This window comes from Leopardus geoffroyi, chromosome C1 (assembly GCF_018350155.1).
Source record: "Leopardus geoffroyi isolate Oge1 chromosome C1, O.geoffroyi_Oge1_pat1.0, whole genome shotgun sequence".
Classification (NCBI taxonomy): domain Eukaryota; kingdom Metazoa; phylum Chordata; class Mammalia; order Carnivora; family Felidae; genus Leopardus; species Leopardus geoffroyi.
Window position 1 is genome coordinate 139,984,330 of NC_059328.1, and position 24,356 is coordinate 140,008,685.

Here is a 24,356-nt window from a genome sequence, read left to right on the forward strand (position 1 = left end):
TCTTTCCCTTCAGAGCACAGAGGTGAGTGTCCGGGGCCTAACTGCAGCTGGAAAAGCCTAATGGCAGTTCAGTGTGGAGGCCTGTCCCCTGCAGTGTCGGATACTGGTGGGACATTTTAAAGTCACGGTCCTGCACATTGTTCCTTTTGCTCACATCGGTTTTCCTTTGCCCTAGAAGTGTCCACATGAATGTGTCAGTGTGATCTACTAGAATGAACTCTGGGCTGTAAGCCCCAACTCCCCTAAATGCGTTCTTCCCTTGGGCTGGCAATTTGACATCTCTGGAGTGCAAATCTTTCTTGTCTGTAACAGGAAGGCAATTGCACCTGCCTTGCGCATTTCATGGAGTGAAGGTGCTCACATATGAAAGCACCTTAAACAACACGGTGTGAATGGGCTGTTATTACTTGTGACCCATCAGCTGCATTATTTCTGTGTCAGTAGTGGTATCTACACACACAGTTCTCAGAGATGAATGTCTGTTGTATTTGAAAACACCTCCCCCTAGACGTGCACTCATTCCTATCATTAGGAGTTTCTCCTTTATTCGTAATTGAAATCAGTCTTTGCGCCGTGTAAAATCATTTCCCTGCTTTCCTTTCTTCAGAGAGCAGCTGCCCATCCCACATCGTTTGTCCAGTCAGCAGAGCCACGGATCACGTTGTGTTCCCTGTTTCCCTAGCATCTGTACACTGCTCTCTACCTAGAGCAGATGCTGTCAGGATGAGATTGTCAGTAATAACACAGCAGAGGAGGAGCTGCGAGTGGTCCCTCTGGCTGCAGAGGGGAAAAGAATTCCACAACGCAATAGACATTTTCTTGACTTTGATGCCCCCAGGTAGCTTTCCTTTTGGATGATTGTTCCCTTTTTCCTTGCTATGGGAGTAAGCAAGGGAGGGAACAGAGTCTGGACAACTCTTGCCACCTCTTATCCCTTGCCTGAAGTTGGAGCTCATAATTTACACTTCCCCAATATGTCCATTCCTCATGGCCAGGGTGTTTTCGCTTCAGGAGTTGCCCTGGGCTCCCTCTGGCGTGGAGGCTGTGGCTCAGGCTTGCAGGGCCTTGGCCCTGTGACAGCACAGGGAGCCTGGTTCCCCTGGATGGATGTCCCCCTGGGATGCATCCAGCTCCACCCCTTGAGGCGCGTCAGCCATTCTCCTAAAACCTAATTGAGAGGAAAATGATGAGAGAGAACAAATCCCTAGCCTCAGGCACAAGGGAAGGTTTGATCAACTTGATTCTTACTCACTTTTATTTTTTCTTGCGTTCCAGGAGGATTCACATCCACCTCCCTCAACCCCCAGCCCTGTGCCCTCCTGCGAATTGGAATTTTCTACTCTATGCCTTTGCTGTCCTGTGCAGCTCACTGCTTTCTCTTCTCTCTGGTAGGTCAGCAAGACTGGTGCCGAGGGAGCTGTTCTCGACGAAGCTAAAAATATCAATAAATCTTTGTCTGCTCTTGGAAACGTGATCTCTGCCTTGGCAGAAGGGACAGTAAGTGATCCTGTCCCCATCTATGAAATGAAATTATGAGAAGCCGCTTTTTGGGTCTGTGTATTCTCTTTGCCACATACCCCAGAGATTTGTTTATTTTTCTTTGGAAAAAGACAGAGGGAATCCTGGCTGTACACACCCTGCCTGCTGGGAGATCTAGTCCATTAAAATGTATGAATGGTGCTGCTAATTTCCTATTACCAGGTCTCAGAATGGGCACTCTAAACTTTGGCCGAATCCAAAGACCAGGCAACAAATTCTTATTTCACACATGTTCCTAAGCCCGGTGTCTCCAACACCAGCTTGCTTATGTTTTTTCTCTGAATGGACAATGGCTATGATAGCCAATACTTTTTCTTTTCCTAAATAGAAAACACACGTACCATATCGGGACAGCAAGATGACTCGAATTCTTCAGGACTCTCTGGGTGGGAACTGTAGAACCACCATCGTTATTTGCTGCTCTCCTTCTGTCTTCAATGAGGCTGAGACCAAGTCAACACTGATGTTTGGGCAAAGGTGGGTGTGGTCTCTCGTTTCCAGGCTCTGAGCTGGGTCTTGGGTGTCGGGAATGAGTGGTGAGGGGCTAGTGTCAGCGAGGAAGTAGTGTGAGGGGGGGAGCAGCCTATTACTAAATGGCATCTAGCAGGTAAAGCCTGTAAACTTGAGGCATCATTCATTGAGGCCAAAGAATAACTATGTGTTAAAATATTGGACAGAAATATAGCCAGTCAGGGCTATGATACTTAAGAAAATGCTCAGACTTATTATAGATGCGATTGCTCGTAATTCAATGGGGTGCTGCTTTTGTTCTGTATGGAACTAAGTCTCACAGGTTCACAGGATTTTAAGTGTGTACAGCTCCTGACTGATAACTACCTTTAACTCCAGTATTTGGGATCCACCGTGGAGTTAATAGAACCAGAAACTTGGATGACTGTAGAGTAGTTGCATCAATATAAAAGGGGGCTAAGGAAATCTTCATACTAACCCTGGGAGTAGGAAGGTGGCTGCTATCTTCCCGCCTTCAAAAATGTCCAAATAGAATCCCTGGATCTCTGAGAACTAACAGTTGGGCAGCAGGGCAGCATGCTAATCCCGAGACAACATTCCCGTGTGTGAGTTAGGGCGTGCCCTCCTGCCCTTCCTGCCCAGTCCTCCCCACTGCCCAGGGCCCACCTCCTTCAGCCGTGGTCCCTCAGTATCAGTTCAGCATGTGGTTTCTTGTGCCCTTGTGCCCTTCCATCCTCAATAGCTGTGCGATCTTCAGACAAGTCACTAGTTCTCTTTGAGCTTTAGCTGCCTTATTTGTAAATGGATGCACAGAGCTCTCCCCCTAGCTTCCTCCCGGGAGTGTGATGTATGGTTATGCCTGAGACATAGATTAAGATGCCTGGAGAAAGGACAGATGGGGGTGGGCATTCTGCACGAAATTGTTACGACTTGTTTAAACTGCGTTAAACCCCAGTCATTTCCTGATCCCACAACAGAACATAGAATTACGCAGTCATGGCACCTGTGGGATATCTAAATAAATAATAATTACATCAAAGTGTTGTAGAACTAATCTGTCTTTTATACTGGATTTGGGTCCTTTACTTCTCATATTACTCCCTTGATTATTCAAATGCTTAGGTCAGTGGATTGCAGTAGGATAGCGCCTACTTTTCTCAAGGGTCACGGGATACTTATAAACCAGTATAAGTGTGTGGGAAACAGACTACCATGGTGATCATCCTGCCTGTCCTGTCTCTCCTGGTCTCTTCATCTTAAGCTTTAACATTTTTGTCTGAAGACGTGTTTGAGCAAACCAGCACCTAATGCTTTTATGGAGGAAATATCTCTTTAATAAAAGTTTCTCACTTGCAAAGCAAAAAATAATCTGAATCATTGCGAGCCAACGTTGTCCTAGGGCACAGGTATCTGTCTCAGGGTTGCTGTTGTGAGTGGGCATTTGCAGCTGTCTATAGGAAGAGTCTTGGTATAAGTCCAAACGATTATCCTTTCTTCTGATTTTCATGAGGCAATTGTCAGCATCGTCATTATTGCTGGCAGTTTTTTTAGGGCTCGGCATGTGCCAGGAGTGTCAAATCTGTGTGGCAGATCTATCAGGTGGGCCTGACCTCACCTGTGTACAAAGGATGACTTTGAGGCTTAGACTCAAAGCTGTTAGGTGCTGTGCCTGAGTCCACATAGCCACTAAATGACTGGATGACATAGGATGGGGACTATAGTGTTTGACCCACAGCCTCTTTTTAAAATTTTTTTTAACGTTTATTTATTTTTGAGAGAGACAGAGACAGAACACAAGTGGGGAAGGGCCAGAGAGAGGGAGACACAGAATCTGAAGCACGCTCCAGGCTCTGAGCTATCAGCTGATAGCTGGGGCTCGAACTCATAAACCACAAGATCGTGACCTGAGCCGAAGCTGGACGTTAACTGACTGAGCCACCCAAGCTCCCCTTGACCCACGGCCTCTTATATGCAGGCTGCTTGATCAGGAACCTCAATGAGCACAGGCTTCTGGGTCAGTAACTCCATTTTGAAGCCAAGTTCTGCTGCTGATACATTCCTCTCTCTTGTTTACTTCTCTCTGAGACTCTGTCTTCGTCTGTAGGGAGAAATGTTATAACGCCTACCTCTGAGAATTGTTGGGAGGATTAATGAGTTGCTTCAGTTTTTACCTAGCACAAGGGCGGCTGGCATGTAATAGGTGTTCAGTGATTGTAGGTTTTTGTTTTCCTCCAACTTCAAAGGTGTTCAGTCTGGGAAAGTCAAAAAAATGGATGGGGCTGCCCTGAATGAAACGGAATATATGGGACAGCTGGGGATAGAAGAGGCTAGACTGAGTGAGGTAGAGTTAGAATTAAGTTTCTGGAATGAAAGACTAAAGAAATACTGATGCTAATTTGGGACTCCAGGAAATAAAAATAAAGTGTCAGTTATCTTTTCAACTGGAATAGGTTGGTCTGCCATCTTTTATGAGAGTCATATGGACACTGGGCTCCATGAGGGCAGGGACTGGGTTTATCATCAGCGTCAGTTGTCTCAACAAGCAGCCAGCACAACTAGTACACAATAGAGTGTCATTAAGTAAATGCTTATTGAATGAATGAACGGATGAATCAAATGCTTATGGTGTAGGATTCCTTAGAACATTAGGACAGGTGCTGAACTCTGACACCGTTATGTCCCGAAGTTTGGTTAGATTTACATCTGGTTTGTTTCCCAGCCTATAATTAGAAAGGTGTGAGCTTTTGTTCCTCTCCCTCGATCCCTGAGTTAATGGATTCTTCAAGGACATCTAAGTTCTCTATGGGGCCAATACCTGCTTTATTGTTAAATATACGCATTGAACCCAATTACACAGCAGACACGAGTCTGAACATCGGATTAGACATGGTATCTGATAGCTAATGAGATTAAGCACTTTGAACTCAGAAAAGACTGCTGGGCACATCTCAAATTCAGTGTAACGAGCGTTCATTATACTCCTGTTGCAGGGGTGGTCAAACCTTGGGGCTGTACAAGGTGCCTTCATTATTCCTATGTGGTTCTTTCAAGGACATGAAGAAACTCCATATTTGTTGCCAGGCGATTTTATCGTATTGATGCCCTGAATAAAACAATAGTATGTCCTTTGAAGCAGTAGAAACATGATAGAGTCTACAAATGCCTGAGGGCAGCCTACCAAGTCAGCGCTCTTTAGGATTCTCGATTGGGTACTGGAATTAAAAGGGAAAAAATGCACATTTTCTGTTTCTTGGTTTTGGTGGTGAATGCTGCCTCTTCTATTTGGTCAGGCCTGTGCCCGTTAGTCTCTGAGTGTCCAGCATTGTGCTAGAAAAGAAGCAGAAGCCATTTTCTGTGTTCTCAGAGAGCTTTTAATCTATTTGAGAGGGAACACTTGAATTTCCAGGCAGCCCAGAGTCAAAAAGCTGGACTGTGGGAAAGCAGAACACTTCCGGCTTTTAAGGGAGAAAAGATACTCAAATTAGAGCACTTTCATTGATTTTTTTTCTTTTAGCTTCCAGCATTTTATTTTTTAGTCTTTAATTATTCTTCCAAAGAACTTTCATTGCACCATTCGAAAAGGATTGTTGTCAGTTTTAGAAGTATGAACTTGAATCACCCAATTATCTCGGAAGCCTATTTAACGTACCTTGATTTGGGGTAGTAAAGCCTCCAAGGGGCAGGCCAATCAGTTTGGAGAAAGCCTGAATCAGCACATCTTTGGCACTAAGACTTTTGATTGATGTAGCATGAATAATTCAAAGGCTTTATTCGTATGTTGAATGTGGAAGGAGAGTTGATAATTTAGGGAAAGTAATTTCTTCTTTTTATACAGTGTACTTTTTTTTTTTTTCAAATTGTGCCACCTCTTGCCCAGTTTCGTGACAGCTGCATTGGTCCTGAGTGCTGTACATGCTAAACTCATGTCACTGGAGCATGATAACAAATTATCTGCAAGGGTAAGAGTGGACACTTCGGTGAAGGGAGACCCTTGGCTATACTGTTAACATAAAATGGAAAAAGACTCAGATCACTCCCAGTTGGCATGTCTGTTGCTAGAACACCAATAAGGCTGATTTTTGGAGGGAGGTATACTGTGGGTGACAGAAGTTTAACCAAATCCTTATCCAAATCACTAATTCCCCAGTGTTTCTCAGGAGACTGGAGCTTTTCAAAAGACACAAAATTTGGAGCTTTTAATTTTTCCTTCCCTATACCCCCCACTCAGGAGCAAGGTAATGGCCTCACCAGGAAATGGGAAGGTGCTTTGCATCTGTCATGTTTTCAGAAGAAGGTTAGGTGTTTCATGAAGGAACTAGGACTCTGAGCACATTAGAAGGTGTGATGATTTTATGTGTCAGCATGGCTAGGCTGTAGTCCTCAATTATTTAACCAAACACTAATCTAGGTGTTGCTATGAAGGTATTTTGTAGATATGGTTAACATCTACCATCAGTTGACTTGAAGTAAAGCACATTACTATCCATAATATGGGTGGGCCTCATCAGTTGGAGGCCTTAAGAGCAAAAACTGAGGTTTCTCAAAGAAGAAATTCTGCCTCAAGACTGCACCATCAATCCTTCTCTGAGTTTCAACCCTGCCAGCCTGTCCAGGATTTTCCAGTCTCTGCAATCATGTAATAAATACAGAAATCTAAGGTATATCTTATACGTATATACTATATATGTATACTATATCCATATGGATATATATATATATATATATATATATATATATATGGATATATGTATGTATGGATATATATATATGGATGGATATATATATGGATGGATATATATATATGGATATATATGTATGTGTGTGTGTATATATATATATATGTGGTTATAAATGTATGTGTGTGTGTGTATATATATATATATATATATATATATATATATATGGATGGATATATATATGGATGGATATCTATTCATCATTTATGTACCTATATCTGTGCCATTGGTTCTGTCTCTCTGGAGAACCCTTACTGATAAGGAAGGATGCTGGGCTACCTCCTTCCACCCCACACATTACAGAGATAATCTGTGCATCGAAGGTGTGTGGTTATATGGAGCTCCTTTTTCAAATGTCAGTACGATCCTAAACACCTGGAGAGGGAAGGAAAATGCTGAAACCAAGAGGTAGGAAGATGCCAAGAACAAACATCTTTCTGGCTCTTCCAGAGGGGCCAAAGTAATGAGAAGAAATGCCAGTGATATGTAGCGTGTATATCATTCAGAACTGACTATGGCCAGAAAGTACAAGTATAGGCAGTTATTGAGGAATTGGGTAGGGATGGGATTTATCAGGCAGAGTGATGCGAACCAAGTAGCTCTATGACTCTCCTCTTCAACAAGGGCTTGATTCAGGACCAAATCGTGAGAATGCCTAGAGAGTTTTTTCACCCATGGGGTTAACCGAGAGGGTAGAGATGGACATGGTCGGCAGTCCTAGATGCCTGGATGTGTGCTTCTGAACATGTAAGCTGCAAATTCAGTGACAGAGGGACCTGGAGGTGCTGGGCAGGAAATAGAATGCTCAGGGACATGGGGGCAGGGTCTTCCTTCCGCTCCTCAGGGGAGTATGTCTAAAAGAATCCCTTTCTGACTGTCTCCCTTTGGGCATCTAGGTGGAAGACGTGCTGTGGCCTCTGCTCTTTGCTGTGCTTGGTCTGCTTTCTTCAAAGGTGGCTAACATTCATTAGCATTAAGATCTTTTAAAAACTGGATCCTGTTCCCTTCCTGTGGGGAAAGGAAGTATTATATCTGGGGCAAGTCTGGATTATATATTATTTAAGTAGTGCTTGACTCTCCAAAGCAAGCAAAAACAAAGAAAGACTGCTAAACAGATACCCTGATAACTGCACCCTCAAGATTTGGCTCATTTGTGCTGAATGGGTTTTGCTTTTGGGATATATATCTGAGGTTAATTAAGGTGTCCCCCTAAGTAGCCTTTGGTTAGGATTTTGCTCAGTGTCTGCTATGGATATAACTTGTGGAATAGGCTTTCATTTCTGTATACAGTTTGAGGGCTCTGGTGGAAAGACCTTGAAGGTCTTTGGAAATGAAGACTCAAGATACTTCTCTGCTCCTTTGTGAGTGATCAGATCACATCGGGATTAACCAAATGTTGTTACGGTGAGATTGACCTATAAGGATGATAAATGAGCAGTATATTCATCGCTAGAGTAAGTCTCTTGCAGATTACTGGCTTGTTTTCCTATATCACGGAGATAAACTCCCAGAACTGTGGGGCTGGGTGGTACCACTATTGCTATGTAGCTTTAGCTAGGCAAAATCGTAAAACCTGCCTTAAGAGCGTTTCTCACTGTCCGCTGTCCTGTTGATTTTATGTTTCCTTGTAAGCTATTTGAAATTCTTTCAGAAACCAGGTTGAAGAGTAAATGCACATGTGTATGTACTCACAAGTCCCTGACTTGTGTCTATAACACAGTCCTTGAGTGCTCAGGATCCATGTTGATTCACTATATTTGAACAGAGTCCAGATATAATGTTGTTTAGTGTGATTATAGCTCGCAAGTATATGGAAAACCAAAATAAAAGAGCAAAGAATGTGAAAGTTGGAAGACACTTGCATGTGCTCTAAAGTGGACAAGGCAAAAAACCAGTAGACCACTATCCAACCCACCCTGCTGGCAATGAGCTAAACATCCACACAGGGGAAAGGGAATTGTGAACGGCCAAATTAGATAGGACCTAATGATTAGGCTCCTCTATTCTGTAAATTTTCCTGAACTTCGTGGTAAAAAGTAAAAGTGTTCATTGTCTTTTTACTCTGGTTCTCTCATGGGACTGAGAGACTGAGACACTCTTTATTCCATTTTGTGAGGTTGGTTTCAACATCTTAGATAGAATGTTTGTTCTGTTTGAAAGAACTAATTCCAGGCACAGAGATTCAGGTACCCCTCTTAGCGACTCTAGTTTATTCCATGATCTAGAAATAATTATATCTGACTTGATTTCTTTCTATGTCACTTTATTTTTAACTTTTTTTTTGTTGACTGTAACATACATACAATAGAATGCATAAATTCAAGTATGCAACTCAATAAAGTTTTACAAATATATGTACACATAGAACCATCACCCAGTATCCTAGAAGCCTTTCTCTTATACCCTTCTGGTTAATACCCAGCTGTCAAGGGTGTCATCCTGACTTCTGTCAACATCAATTACTAGTGCCTGTCTTTGAACTTTGTATAAATAATGACATACACTGTTTTGTGTCTGGCTTCTTTTATATAACATTATAGCTTTGAAATTCACTACATTGTTAAGTATAGTAGTAGTTTCATTTTTCCTAGTTGTATTGTATTTCATTGCATGAATATAGCATATATTGTATCCATTCTACTGTTGATGGATATTTAGACTGTTTTCATTTATATTATAAATGATGTTACTGTGACATTGTTTGTCATGTCATTAGGTAAATATTTGTCCTCATTTCTGTTGGTTATGTATCTAGGAATAGAATTGCTAACTCATAGATATAAGATATTCAGCATTAGCAGATAGTACAAAGACTTTTCCAAGATGCCTGGAATAATTTATACTTCCTCTAGTAGCACCTGAGTGTTGTAGTCTCTGTACGTTCTCACCAACACTTGGTATTATCAGTTAAAAATTTCTAGCCATTCTGTTAGGCGTGAGAAGATATCTTATTATTTTATTTTACATTTCCCTGATGGCTAACCATGTTAGGTGTCCTTTTTGAGAATATTTATTGACACTTCTTTTGTGAAGTGCCTTTTCAAATCTTTGCCCAGTTTTTACACTAGTTGTCTGCTTTTTTATTATTGATTTATAGGGGTTATTTTGGGTTAAGTCTTTTATCAGATATATGTGTTGCATATATCATCTCCCACTTTGTAGCTTATGTTTTAAGTCTTCGGATGGTGACTTTTAATGAAGGGGAATTTTTAAATTTTAATTAAGTCAAATTACTTTTATGTCCTATTGAGAAATCTTTACCTACCACAGGTCTTAAAGATATTCTCCTGTTTTCTTCTAGAAGCTTTATTATTTTACCTTTCACATTTATGTGTATGATTTATCTGGAATAGACTTTTTATATGGTGTTGGGGGAGTGGATAAAGGTCACACACACCCCCTTCCTCCAGCACCATGTACTGAAAGGACCATCCTTTCCCTTTGTGCTGTATGGGCACCTTGTTGTAAATCAGATGACCTTGTAGGCTAGTATCTGTTTCTGGATGATCCATTCTGTTTCTTTTCTAAAGTTTCTGGACTATTCAGTCTCTGTTAATTACTGTGGCTGTATAATAAGTGCTGATATTCTACTCTTTAACTTCATTTTTCAAAATTGTCTTTGCTATTCTTAGCTTTTTTGCATTTCTTTGTAAATCTTAGAGTCAGGTTGTTGATTTCTAAACACATATGCAAGCCTCCTGGGATTTTATTTGAGATTATTTAAAAGCTATAGAACAATTCTGGGAAGGATTGGCATCTTATCCAGTCAATGTTGGCTGATTTCTTCAAATTCTAGCTTTAGTGGATGGAAAGGCATTTGGGATGCCACTGTTCCGTTTGGAATGAAATGAAGTCTAGGGCAGTCGCATGAGACAGGGTTTCCCACCATTGTTAAGAGTTCCAAATGAGAGCTGGGATTTATATCTTCCCAATGCTCCTGTGGGTCATTTCTGTACCATTTGTGCCCTGCTCTGGGCCCTGGGACAGCGACCTGTTTGGACAACTGCAATGGGCTGTCTTTGCCTCTGGCTTCACATTGGGTTCTGCCAATGGGAAGAAACATGGGCAGGTTATCAGAAGAGAAGAAAGTGAGGTCAGGGTATTGGTTTTTTGGCTCTTCCCCTGCAGGGTCACTTTGGGTCGGCTGTGTCCTCAGATTAAAGGCTGTTACAGATGCCAGTGGCCAACCACCTTCTTAGAGTTCCCTGCCTCGGTGGTGATGGTTCCCCACCACTGGTTTGGGACACACATTGTTCATTGTTACTTCCCAACACCCTTCTCATACCTTTGGCAAATTCCCAAATTATGCAATAGAACAGGCCATCTGTTTCCTGCCAGTACCTTGATTAGTATGAAAGTGGAAGAAGAAGAATTTTCTGGACAGCTTAAAGGAATTTTGAGAATGAGGATTAGTTACACCAGTGATAACCTTGCTGGGTCTGCTCACAACAGTGTACTTCTGGCTAAACTTGCCTGAGTATAGCAGGAAGGCTCTCTCCTTCTCTTTCTGGTATCACTGCAAATCATCAAGAGACTCTTTATGATTTAAAAAGTGAGACCAGTAGCCTCAAAGTGTACCCTTAAATGCCCACAAGCATTTTAGCCATAGGTCATTTTTCACTTTTTGACTTACTGAGTTGATAATGCACGCTGCAGTGTCCGTGTTTGCACAGAGAAGCATCCACACTGCCGGCTGAGGATGTTAGAAGGTGAGGTGAGAGTGTCAAGCTGGCATAGACTGACACTAGTAATAAAATTGCCGCTATGTGAAAAATTAGAGTTGAAGCACTTCTGGGGACAGCAGCCTCAAGCTGCAATGAACGAGGGAGAACTTTACTAATTCTTAAGCGGAGTCTTACGCTGAAATCATTTAACTCCTCTTTTGACAGTTGGGTTATTTAGTTGTCTGCTTTAGGAATTAATTTTTGGAGTGACATCTGTAGCCCTGGTGCGGGCTGGTGAATTTCTTTCACTGAATTAGAAATCATGTCCAAAATGGCATTTCATGACAACAGTAATTAACCTGAATCACACATCAGATAATGCCGGCAAGTATGACAGTACAAGAACTTGTGGGAGTTTAAACTGGAAAAGTGAATAGCAAATAAAACAGAATATCACATTTTTAAATGAAGTTTTTGCCTTCTTAAGAAGTAAAGAGTAAGCGGGATCCTGCTGTGGTCAATTTACATTTCAGTCGGACACATCTGCTTGTGTGTTCATTTCTGTACAAAGCTGGGTGAATCGTGTCGTTTTTAGTATCAGCCAGAGCTGTCCTGACTTTGCTCTCATCAAGTTTCCCTTGAGTAACTGTCCAGACATCCAGTGTGGGGTCACATTCCCCAGTCATATGCCCTAGAAATTCACTGCATGTCTCATACTAGAAATGAACAGATGGTGGCCCTTAGACATATTTATTTGCCTCACACATTATTTTTCAAAATTGTCTTAAACTAGGAGATACAAATAAAATTATCAACTTCTGACTTTCCCTGAACAATGGGATGGACTGAGAACAGGGGCCCTCCACTCTTACCTGGTGACAATCGCCTGTGACAGGGGCCTGTGCTCAGCAGGGAGCCTTGGTTTTACCTCGCTGGCCAAAAGTGGCTAAGTGACCCACCTGTCCCGGGAAACACGTGTTGGCATGTGTTCAACACAGCGAGGTTGATTGTAGGTACCAAATGTAAGAGAAACATCTGATTGCACTATTTCAGTCTGTGTATCGTTGATGTGAGAAACTGTATGCCCTACGAGGCCACAGACTTTGTCTCCATTGTCTTGACAAACCCCAGTGTTTCATAAATGTTAGTAAATGTTAGGATAGAAGGGAAACTCTTACATAAGAAGACGGACCTGGCAGAGGAGACTGCTGAATGCTTGAGAAAGACTATCACCATAAGTCAGGGCTGAGAACATATAACAGAGAGTGATGGCCCTGGGAGACAATTCAAATGAAAGTCCATGGGATTTAGGCTGGCAGGAGGTAAAGGAGAAAAGGAAATGGTGAGTTTGGAACCTTCGGGGCAGTTAGGAGGGTGATAGGTCCCAGGACCCCTTCTGCTACCCCAGTCACAGCCTTCTAATGTGAAAGCATTTGAGGCTTAATTGTATTCATGATTTAGTTAATGATAATAGCTACCCTCAGAATTTTTTTTCCCTTATGCTTTGGACCTCAGGGCTAAGACCATCAAGAATACAGTCTCCGTGAACCTGGAACTGACAGCGGAAGAATGGAAGAAGAAATATGAAAAAGAGAAAGAGAAAAACAAGACTCTCAAGAATGTTATCCAGCATCTGGAGATGGAGCTAAACAGATGGAGAAACGGTAAGGAAGAACGGAGAGGAAGAAAGAGGCACGGATGTGTGTTTTCCTTTTCCTAGGACAGCTGGCCTCCTGGGACACTTGGGAAGGACGGGATGAGGGTGGAACTTGGTCCTGCCTTGCAACAACCTGTGGAATGAGTGACGTTTTCTCATTGCCTGGCATAGCTCCCCACCCGACCCCGTCACTCGGCTCACATGCATGCTTACTGTGGGCAAGCGACTATTTGCAAAGTTGCCTTAATCTATTTTCAATGAGATGCTCCCCTATCTGATTATTGTGCTTCCCTCCTGTAGCCATGTTTGAGGTTTAGAGGGCAGTGCCCGAGACGTTGTGGCTCAGATTGCTTTTGATTAAATGAAAAATGTCCTTCTCTCCTATGTGAGTTTTATAATTGATTTGGGGTTAAAAGTCCCCTCTGGCAAATATTTGCATTTTTTTTTTCTGGGCCCAACTGATCATGCTCTGCTTCTTTAGAGACAGAAATAGAGGGCTCTTGAAGAAGCTCTGTGCTAAAATGGAGTCTTACAGGCTTGTTTCGTGACTAGCTTTTTTTCTTTTTCCCCAAAAAACATTCTTTTTGGTTTGTTCTACTCGAAGAAAATATCTCAGAGAGCTGACATGCACTGGGTGGGTGGGTTGTGGGTGAGGCGTTGAAGAGGGGTTTCCAGATCCAAGTGCGGGCAGGTTATTTCAGAAATTTTAGCATTGTGATGAAGTTAGAAGGTAGAAGTCTTTCTATTTTTTAATTTATTTTTATCTTTAACTGAAATAGGCAGGTTGGTGTGTGTGTGTGTGTGTGTGTGTGTGTGTGTGTGTGTGTCAGGGCACAGTGGATAGCTGGAGATTCAGATTCTTTGCTGCTGTGTCCACTACGTATTTGAGGTGCTGCAGCCGACTTCAGTCTCTTGGGTGAGCGTAGGAGCCGCTATGCAGGATCGGGATGGGACCCGCCAGTTTGTGACTGTAACTGCACAGTTAGTGGCAGACCGTCTTGTGAGTCCGTGTTTGCCACTGTGTTTTGCTAGGAAGGTGGGGTGTCAATGACCTACTATTTGATTGAAAAACAATTGTGAGGCAAACCAGGATCCAAGAGAGGTTCAAGAAGTGACCTAGTAGCCTAAATAACACGATGCTTTTTGGGAGATTTTCTAGCTGCACACGTGTTTTGAAAGCTGCTAGAATAATTGAATAATTCAGCACCTGGGGCCGGAGCATGCTTCCTTGCAGTTTGGCAGGAGTAGGAGAGTGAGGAGGGATGGTTGGCAAGGCAGGGAGCGGCTGTATGAGGTTTTGTTCTATTTCTGGGATCCTCTCGGGTCAGTTCTCTGCTGGGCAACTGGAACATTCAGTAAAGCCTTTTGGTAAAGAGAGGGAGACTGGCCTTGGAACACTGTGGAGTGGACAGCTAGCCTTGTTTTTTTTCTGCCCCCTCTTGGCACCTGCCAGGCTCTCGCCCTGCAGTTCTCGATCCCTCAACCAGCTCTGTCCTCTGGGGGCCGTCTCCCGCCCAGTTTGCCTAACTCCCCTTGTTGCCTGGGCACTCTCACCTTGCTTTTGGACTTTTCACTTGGCGTCATTTTAATTGTTGCCCTGCTCCACCCACCTTGCAGATCTACCTAGAAATACACTGTTTTCCGTGGCTGCAGGGTGAGATCCTATATAAGTCCTTACGTACATAATTGGGGAAAACTCACGTATGGTTTCTGGCACATGATAGACTTCCATAAATGTATCACATAAACGTGTTTAATCCAGCACTGGAGTGGAAAGGGTGAGCTGTCAGTCATGGTCTGCGCCCTTATGGAGCTTACAGTCTGATAGGGAAGGCAGACTTCAGCCACAATCAATAAACATGTCTATGCTGCATACCTAAAAGAAAGCATAAGGTACTAAAAGGTATTATAACAGGGACCCAGGTCTTGACTTGGGAGTCAGTGCAGGTTTCCCTCAGTAAGCAACCTAGGGAATAAGATCTGAGAGAAACAGAGCAGTTAGGAGCACCAAGGCAGAAGTGGGGGTCAGGGTGGAGGGAGCCGCATTTACAACATCCCTGAGGGGCTTCCTGAAGTGGGGAGGCAGCAGGAAGGCCAGTGTGGTGAGCCGGGGTGAGGCACTACTGGCCCGAGCTGGACGGGAGGGGTAGGCAGGCCTGTCTTCTGCAGGGCTGAATAGTCTTTGCTCAGGATTTTGGTCATTATGTGGGAAGCAGTGAGAAGCCCTTCGAGGATATTAAACTGAAGATCATATGATAAGATCTGCATTTTCAAAGCTCCATTGGTTGTGCTGGAGAATTGAGTAGAGAGGGTGGGAGGAGGGCCAGGAACAAGGATGGTCTTCCAGGGATGAGGCTGCGTAGTTGAACTGAGAGATGTGGAGATGGAAAGGGAGAGGCATGGCTGGATGAGAGAGGTATTTAGGAGGTGAAATTAGCAGATCTTGGGGAGGAGCTGGCCATGGGAAGGCAGAGTGCCAAGTTTTCTGTCTTGCCGAGTTAGATGGAGGGTGGAACCATTCATCTAAACAAGAAACACCAGAGAAGAACCAGACTGGAGACCAGGGAGATGAGGAAGGGAGTTTGAGGTACCTGTGGCATAATCCAAGTGAAAATGTCAAATAAGTTAAGTCCAGAGGTCTAGAGCTCAGGGGCTCTGGCTGAGCTAAGGAAAGAAATGTGAGAGTTGAGCTTTAGGAAGTGCCTGAAGGCATAGGTAGGGGTGAGGTCCCCTATAGAGAGAGGGCAGGGAAGAGGAGAGGGAGAAAGTCTTGAGAGCTGTTCTCGCAAGCTAACCTCTGCACATCTGCATTTTAAAGGTAATTTTTCTGAAAGCAGAAGTTTTCAAGTGTAGAGATCTACCTTCAGTGATACAGATTTCAGGCAGGACGGAGGCAGATAGAGGCATCATGGAGCTGTCCTTTGACCAGCTGTGAGTTGAAGGATTATCTCCAGGATTAACTCCATGTCACATATACGACAAAACGGCCCTGGCTTTTTGTGATGTTCCTAGGCTGGCCATGTAATCCGCAGGCAGCCCTTGAGGTTTTGACAGGCTAGAAGATGTGCCCAAGGTGACTCAGTCACTGACAGAGCAGGGATCTGAATGTAGGGCAGTTGAGTGCTGAGTTCATTGTCTCTCTGTTGTCTATGGAGCCTGCACATAGCCCTAGTGATTTGTGTTTGGGCCAGAGGAGTGTGACAAATGTCACCCCAGGAAAGAAGGGACGACTGGAAGCTTCTCAGCAGTGTCCAGTGCACCAGACCTAATTCCTCCTAGTCCTGAGAACATGGCTGGTTTGTGCCAACTGGAGAGCTGGGATTTTGAGAGGTGAAGAAGGAGAGCAGAGGTGACGCCCCCCACTAAAATCCAAGTGGCAGGATATTTCCAACTTTCTTTTGAAATTTGACACACACATTGGCTCTAAACTCTAGGAGTCAGCCACTTGTGGGCTGAACGCATTAAAGCAGCATTGTCCATTGTATGCATTCTCCGCTGGGAAAGAGCTTTCCATCCTTGCATGGTGTGTTTATAATTTGAAAAGTTTGGCTGCTCTACTCCAGCTGTGGGAGAGCAGGAGAGAGGGAATATAGCAGAGAAAAATTGTGCGTGTGTACCCACGCCTCCGCTTTTCCTTTTTTGCTGTTCTACAGAATGAGGGAGGACTATAAAGGAGTAGGAAAGGTAAAATAACACGGTGTCTCGATGGCAAACCATGTAGAGTGAAGAAGTTGCTACAGTTGGCTGGAATGGGACCGTACCACAGGAGAGAGCATTCCCCGCTGAAGTCCTTCGAAGTTGTGAAATACGATCCTGTTACTTGCCTATAGGCAAGTTCTCCCCCAGACCCTCACCAGTACAAGTTTTCAGTTTTCAGCTCCTTGTAGCTTAATGGGCTACTTTAGAATGAGAGCCTAGCAGTTTCCTCCTCTGGACAGAGTAGAACGTTGATTCTCAGAAGATGGCCTGGGATTCCTAATGTGTGTAACTACACCCAGCCTTGATTAATTTCTGCCATTGGCATTAAGGCCAGGTGGCTCAGGGCATGCGGGTGCTGGCCAAAGGGGAGGCCACGCCCTGTTTTTACAAAGAAGGCATAAGGAGAGCCACTCCATTCCTCACAGTGCCAGGCTCTTTGGGTTGCAAGGGACAGGAATGACCCTGCTTAGCTTAAACAAAACAGGAAAGCATTAGAAGTCTGTGGGTGACTCCCAGAACCAAAGAACAGCCGAGGAACCAGGCTCACCCGGCAAAGCTGGGGCTACTCCAGAGACTCAGGCAACAGAGCTCTTAAGGGGTCACACCTGGCATGACTCCCCTCTTGAGTATTTTCCCCCTTCCTCGAATTATATGGTTGAGACCCAGATGCCCTGGGAGAGAGAAGGGGGATACTGTGGGGGGTGGTGTGCTTTGGTTGAGGAAGGCCAGGGCCCTCTGCTTCTCAGGCCTGTGTCTTCTGAGCAAACCTGCCTGCACTGGAAGATGTAATTCTTCACAAGGAAGTTGCGGTTCTGAAATGAGAATGGGCGTTCAGTGACTGGAAAACACCTGTCCACTACGATCTGCTAGTGACATCTTGTGGGCTGAAATCGACTGACAGTCCTTTGAATCTGGAAGTTCTGCTGGCAGCTTCAGCCTCAGGAATTTTGTTCAGCCTACTTGCTTAAGGACAGATAGATGGAGTGGGCAGTTGCCAGAAGCAGGATTGTTTTTTTCCAGTTCTGTTGTTTGTTCATCATATGCATGGAAAAGACTTGAACAACCCCATAAATGGGGATAGACTTACAGAGTTGGATTCAGAGTGAATTATGGCTCCCAGTTCACCCTGCAGCCATCTTCCAGTCTATCCAGAAGATTCTTAATGGGGAGGATGGGAAGAGAGGGCTGAAAGCCCAGGGCTGTGACCCTCGGAAGGGGGATGGGCGCACAGTTCCATGCACAGATCCCCCCATTGCTGCGGGGTCAGTCTTTACACATGCCTTCTTTTCTGATACTTCATTCAATCTTGCCCTTTAAAAACCGGTCACATTTTACAAGGGCTTAAGCCAGAAAAGGAGGCCCTGAAAATCCAGGTGTCGAGGGTGCAGGGAAATGACCCGACAGAGAGTAGGACACCTCTGCCGTGTCTCTTGAATGATTAAATATAATATTAAGTAACAGAATGGATGTAGATTTACCCCATCTGCTGAAGTCATGCGAAGAAATTATTTCATCACAGCCTGGGAAGGCGTGGAAAAATCGGCAATCTCTAGAACAGATTTGTTTTCCAAATTTAAAACCTGCCAGGCCAGCAGGCTTGGTTTCCTAACTGGCTAAATCTGTAACGTGGAGTCTGATCTGGGGCTTTGTGGGACTGCGTGGCCTCCGTAGCTGGGATACAGTTTGCTCTTTTAGCAGTAGAGATGTCGAAGATGCTGTCCACCCCCCCCCCACCCCACCCCCCTGCCCTGGACTCCTGACCGTAGCAAAGGTTAGCGTTTCATTTGAGAGATCCCATCTGTTAGGCTCTCTTCCTTCTTTTGAGAGCACAGCCAAACACGAGTAGAAATACTGCCCGCTAAGAGAATGGTGTGGGCTAGTCAAGAGGTCAGGAATGTAAAGAGATTCTAGAGTCCTGTGTGACCAGTTTATTATAAAATTACTCTAGAAGGGATTAGAGAATGTCTTAAGCTGCTTACAATATTTTTAGGAACTAGGGTGAGAGATGCTATTTGTGTGCAAAATAATCCCATAAAGGAATGACTTTTTTTTTTTTTTTTAAACCACACATTTATATAATGACATCTTGTAGCCAGCTGCTCTTACCCATCTGGCAACTTAAAGATTTCCTTTTAGTTTCTTTGATATAGAAATTACCTACCATTAGGTCTGCCACTGGGCCTCTTTAATTGGTACTAAAAGAGAGCACCTCCTTTGCCAGATCTGCTGTGGTTTCTGACGGAAGCTGTGAGTGACCAGCAAATCTCTGCCCCTGGAGTTGCAGAGAGAATGCAATTACCTTTCTATGTTCTCCAGAGGCTTTAGGGACTCAATTTATGAAAAGGATAACTAGCTCGTTGCTATTTCATGTGTGAAATTTTAATGAATTACTGGCAGTCTAATGGTTTTCTTCTTCTTTTTTTTTTTTTTTGAAAAAAACAAAACACTAAAAAGCCTGTTTTAGAATTTTTAACTAATAGTCCTAACGAGTATTTTTGATCAGTCTGTCATTCTTGTTTATTGCAATTGATGGATTTTTGCTTTTTTGTAGGAATGCGATTTATGCCCTCGGGGGGTTTCATTTTATAATTAAAATGCTCTGCAAACCTTGTAGGTGTGCTCTAAGCGAATGCTCCTGTGTACACACAAATCTTTTTAGTCCTTACAGGTAATTACATCTGACAATAGGAAATGCCAGAATGCTTATTTAAAGAAGGGAAAGGATTCTAATGGAAGTAGGGGGAGTTTTCGTTGTAAAAAGTCCGATGCTTTACAATATTATAAGCTCTTTCCCTATAGACAGCAGGTACAAAGCCTCAGGGGATGAACTAAGAGAAATTTGCTTTTAATGCGAAAAAGGGAATAAAAATAAAAATAGATGCTCATCTTCATTTGGTGGTCCTTTTCCGGTCTCCCACCACCAGATTTCAGGACATTTTTTTTTCCTCCAGGGTTTGTTTGCAGCTGTCTGCCTTGTTACAATCAGTTGTTCCGTAATCACCTCGTGGGGGCTTCTCCAGAGACTCAGTCCACTGCAGTGCAGGGAATATTCTCGATTAACGTGGTGAGATTGCCATGGAGACAGATTGCCTAGTGTCAGGTCTCGCGTAGTGTTGGGAATTTACAACCCCCAGACGTGTTTGTGAGCTGGACAGTGTAGTTACCAGGGACACTTCTGGAAGTCATTTTCTCGGTCCTTTGAAGGGTAGCAGTGTTTGGGAAAACCAGCTCTTGGTTCCTCTCCAGGCAGGAGCTGTGCTCTCCCACAGATGCCTGCTGCTTTTGTTCCTGCGTGTTGCTGCTTTGTTCTTCTCGGCCTGAACGGCTGCTGCAAAAAATAATCCTGACTGCCTGACCTTTGGAATATAAACTGGGAAGAGCGCCTTGTTTAGATGTAGCTTTGTGGGGGATATGTTGATGCTTTGATTCAGAGAATTGTTCAAGACAAACCAGAAAGTCTGCTATAGGTTTCAAATATTGTTTTAGTAATAATAAAAATAAACCTGAAAGGGACTTTTGTAGCTACATTGTGTTTTATTTTTGGAACTGAGCTACAGCCACAAAGGTATTGTGAAGACCTCAGGAACAGTAATCTCAGAATAAGTAAAAATAATTTATCTGCAAAGCCTGGAGAGTTGACAACTCGTTAGGGAGAGGAGGAGATAAGAGATGGACTTTAAACCATAATACCTTCAGCGTTTTTTCACATATACTATTTTAATTAAATCTTTAGAACAATGCCGTGTCAAAGGCATTATTATTATTTTTTCTCCTTTACAAAAAGCAGATGAAGAGGTTAAGCAGGAGATGGGCTGGTGATTAATTAGATCAGTTAAAAGGTGCAGTGTGGCTCAGCATCCCAGCACAGCACTGGAGATGTTAATGAGGTTTGTTGATTACTTTCAGGGTGCCTCGTAGCAGCGTTGGTTGTTTGCTGAACTGCTCTATTCTTGGACCACTCTGGTACTTAGTGATGCTGTGATTGCTTTAGGGTCACTTGCCGCTAGGTTATAGGGGTTCATCCCTGGCTCCAACCCACTCAGATGGATCAAAACATGCCCTGGGCGGCTCTTTAGCACACCCCAGCCTCATAGTGGCACTGGCTCTCAGCCATGTGGAACCAAAGAACACAGGGACTATGTCTCTTCCAGATGTGTTTGTATCTTGCGTCTGTCTTAGGGCAAGTTGGCGTAGGATAGTAGGATCATATTCTGACTGATTTCCGGTCTAGTACAGTTAAGAAATTCACCTTCATCATGCTTAAGCTGGAAGATTAAACTTATGCCATACTGGAATGCCCTGTTGACAAAGTTCAGAAGGTAGAGCTGAAAAATTTGAGATACGGTCATAACCCAAATAGGAGAAGGATTTACCAAAGTGTTGGTGGTAAATTTCTCTGGAGAAGGAATAGAATTGGGAGGTAGGGGTGAAGGAGAGCTTTAGAGTTTTTGTGTATATAATCTATGGTTAGACAGAGATATATTTAAGTAAAACAAAACAAAAAAGTCCTTAGGAACTAGAATATGGTACTGCTTTGACAGCCTGTGGATTTAGCAGGCTGTAGAGAATATAGATCCTTTAATTGGATGAGATCCAGTCTGCACACTGAGGTCGTTGATGGATGTTTTAAACCAGGAATTGGAACTGAATGAAATATTGATTTGGTTCAGGTTCAGTTCAAAGGCTACTCTGATATTCTGGTTTTGTTTCAGGTCAATAATTTTAGAAAAAGGCACAGGTACAGTACAGTCTAGTTGAGCTTTAGAAGGAAAAAGGGTTGGCTCAGTTTCTATTCAGCAAAGGAATTGTTTATTCCAGGTTTTGCTTCAAATGGGACTGGTGAAATCATTGGATGTTAATTTTTTTGACAGGAAAGTCTTCCTACCATTTTGTAATTATCAAGGGAGATAATGGAACCTGAAGCAGCAAAGCTAAGCCATCACAAAGCGTTTTATTTATGTTGAGGTAAATGTGTGCAGTGTTCAGGTGGCTTTCTTGACGCATGATGCATACTGTTCATGAAGCCATCGATTAGGGGATCCAGTTCTGTCTTTTATTATTTATTTTTTTTATTTTTAAATTTTTTGGGAGAAGTTATTTCTGTCTTAGGGCAGTTTTCCTGGGGACTTTCCACCAAATGCATTTCATGGGCTGAGAACTGGGTGAGGCTTGGAACACTGCAGACACTCAGTGATTGTAGCAAACTGAGTGTGAAGTTGATGGTAAACACTGTGATGGAAAAGTATGTTTGGTTTTGCTTTGCTTTCCAAAAAGACGTTTGAGAGACTCAGTTGGGCCACATGGTTTTCATAGAATCCTTTTTCTGCGGCCTGTCTTTGCAAGGTGATTTTCTCAATGGGGTGGCCACTGACCAGCTGGAGAACTTCACTTTTTCCCTCAATTTGAGTTGTCAGATTTGGTAATGCTGCCTCCAAAGGCCTCAACAAAAGGCCATTCTGTAGATCGAGAAGGGCTGTGTGCTACTTTGCAAACTTAGAAGTGGTAGGCAGGGTCTCTGCACGATATTCTGGATTGGCTGCTTCTTTTTTTCTTGGGTCTACTTGACATCATAAGAAATTATTCTATTTGAACTCTCCAGATGAGCCAATTAATTCTGACTTCCTAGGGGAGAGGATGGTAGTAGGATGTGTGTTTATGCTGTGTCAGTCAGAGCTCCTGGGTCCAGGGCTACCCTGGTTTTCTCCTTCAGATTCAGGGACTCTCAGATTCAGAGGATTATGGCCCTGCAGTGTTCTTGTCAATAGTGATGAATTTGTTCCTTGATTTGGCTGTTTCTCTTAATGAAACGGTAACCTAATTAATTGGTAATTAGGATACCTCAGAGGTCTGTTTCCCTGTGAATCAACCACTACATAGAATATGAGTCTAGTAAAGCCCCAGAATATTCCCCAACAAAAGGAAAGTGTATGCAAAAAGTTGTGGATGTCATTGCAAGCTGGATTAGTTAGGAGCTTGTGTAGTTGATGGAGCCAGTGTACTTAAGTGATGCATCACAAGAGGGAGTATTATATAGTCCTCCTCTTCCTTAGACTAGTTTGGCCAATTAACTACAACCTTTCCTGTCAAATAGAAAGAACACAAGCTATGACTCTCTACAACAGCTCTTTATTGTGTTCTCCACGTCTTTTCACGGGAGTGACTATTTTTGGAATTCTTCCTGTAGGGTTGCATGCTGAATTTCTTCAATCCCCAACTCCTTTCGTTGTGCTTTGCAGGAGAAGCTGTGCCTGAGGATGAACAGATCAGTGCTAAAGACCAGAAGACCTTGGAGCCCTGCGATAACACCCCCATCATAGACAATATCGCTCCTGTTGTTGCTGGCATCTCTGCAGAGGAGAAAGAGAAGTACGACGAGGAGATCTCCAGTCTCTACAGACAACTGGATGATAAGGTCTGTAGCCGAAGATTATGGTCCTCACTCTGGTACAAAGATGAGAGGTGGCGGGTTCTAGCCTGATCAGCCAGAAGCAGCTTCAAGCCCTGTGGGGGCGCTGATTTAGGGCTCCGGACTGATGTTTATGCCTGTCTTCCTAGTATCTACCCTAGCTCTTGATTGGGCAGACTCAGAGAACCTAATTCATGTGGAATGGAAGCTTTTATGGAAGTTTGATTGGAAGACTAGAGAGTTAGTCTAGATAGACAGAGTCTTCACTTCTGGACATTATACCGGAGCTAATCACTGCAGGAGAGTGGGGGTGGTGTAAGCGTGCATGATCTTTGTTTCCCTGTCCCTTCTATTCTTCTCTGGGCCTCTGCCTCACCTCTTGAAACTCCAACAGTAGTGCCAGCTATAGGGGCAGGGTGGTGGCTCCTCAAGCGAAATGTGTGAGGAACCAATGGTCGCGGTGTGTGGCAGGTTTCCTTTACTGGTAAATCTGTTTTCAGGGGCATACTCTTGAACGAAGTGGTTTGAACATGCTGGTTAGGGGTGTCCAATTTTATGGTACACTCTGGGACTCAAGTAGTCATGTAAATGCACAAGATGGAACAGAGGAGAAGAGGCCTTCGAGAATGCTGTGCACCATTAATCCCTAGTGAAGGTCAGGTTAGGGATCCCAGAGGCATAGGAAATTAAATTGATGTTTCACGTGATCTTGGCATATTGCCCTTGGAATATTCTAAATCCTTTCAGTTCATTTCATCAAGGTTGCTGGTATTTTTAGTCCAATTTAATCTTTTCTGTTGTGGTGCAGCTCAGAGTGTTTGGGGACACCTCTGGTTTGTCTGAAACAGCTTTGTTATGTTAACATTGCCATTAATCTTACCATCCTGTCTATTCTGAGTGAGGCTCCGTCTGTATCTGTATCACCTTTACAAGCAGAATGTGAAGCTAGTTCTGCTTATCTGTGACCCTGGGAATTCGCATTGTGACGACAGAGTTAAACTGGGGGGACCGTACCTTTTTGGTAACCTATTTAATGAGACATTCACACCCAAGAGAGCTGGGCTAATTGCCCTTTAGGTGCTTGACACACTGTTATCCTTCCATTTCTAACCAGATATTATTATGCAAAACCTCAAAGTCAGAGAAAAAGGAGATCAATAGTAAGTTAACAATGTATGCAATTT

General features: G+C 43.4%; 1 protein-coding gene across 1 annotated transcript in view; it reads left to right on the top strand.

The window, feature by feature from the left end:
• KIF5C (kinesin family member 5C) overlaps positions 1–24,356 on the top strand; it is a 166,228-nt gene that overhangs the window by 81,130 nt on the left and 60,742 nt on the right. The window contains exons 9-12 of the mRNA XM_045479754.1: positions 1,393–1,497; positions 1,868–2,016; positions 12,926–13,074; positions 23,003–23,178. Of these exons, the coding sequence (XP_045335710.1) occupies positions 1,393–1,497; positions 1,868–2,016; positions 12,926–13,074; positions 23,003–23,178 (579 nt within the window). The remainder of the gene's footprint in view (positions 1–1,392; positions 1,498–1,867; positions 2,017–12,925; positions 13,075–23,002; positions 23,179–24,356) is intronic.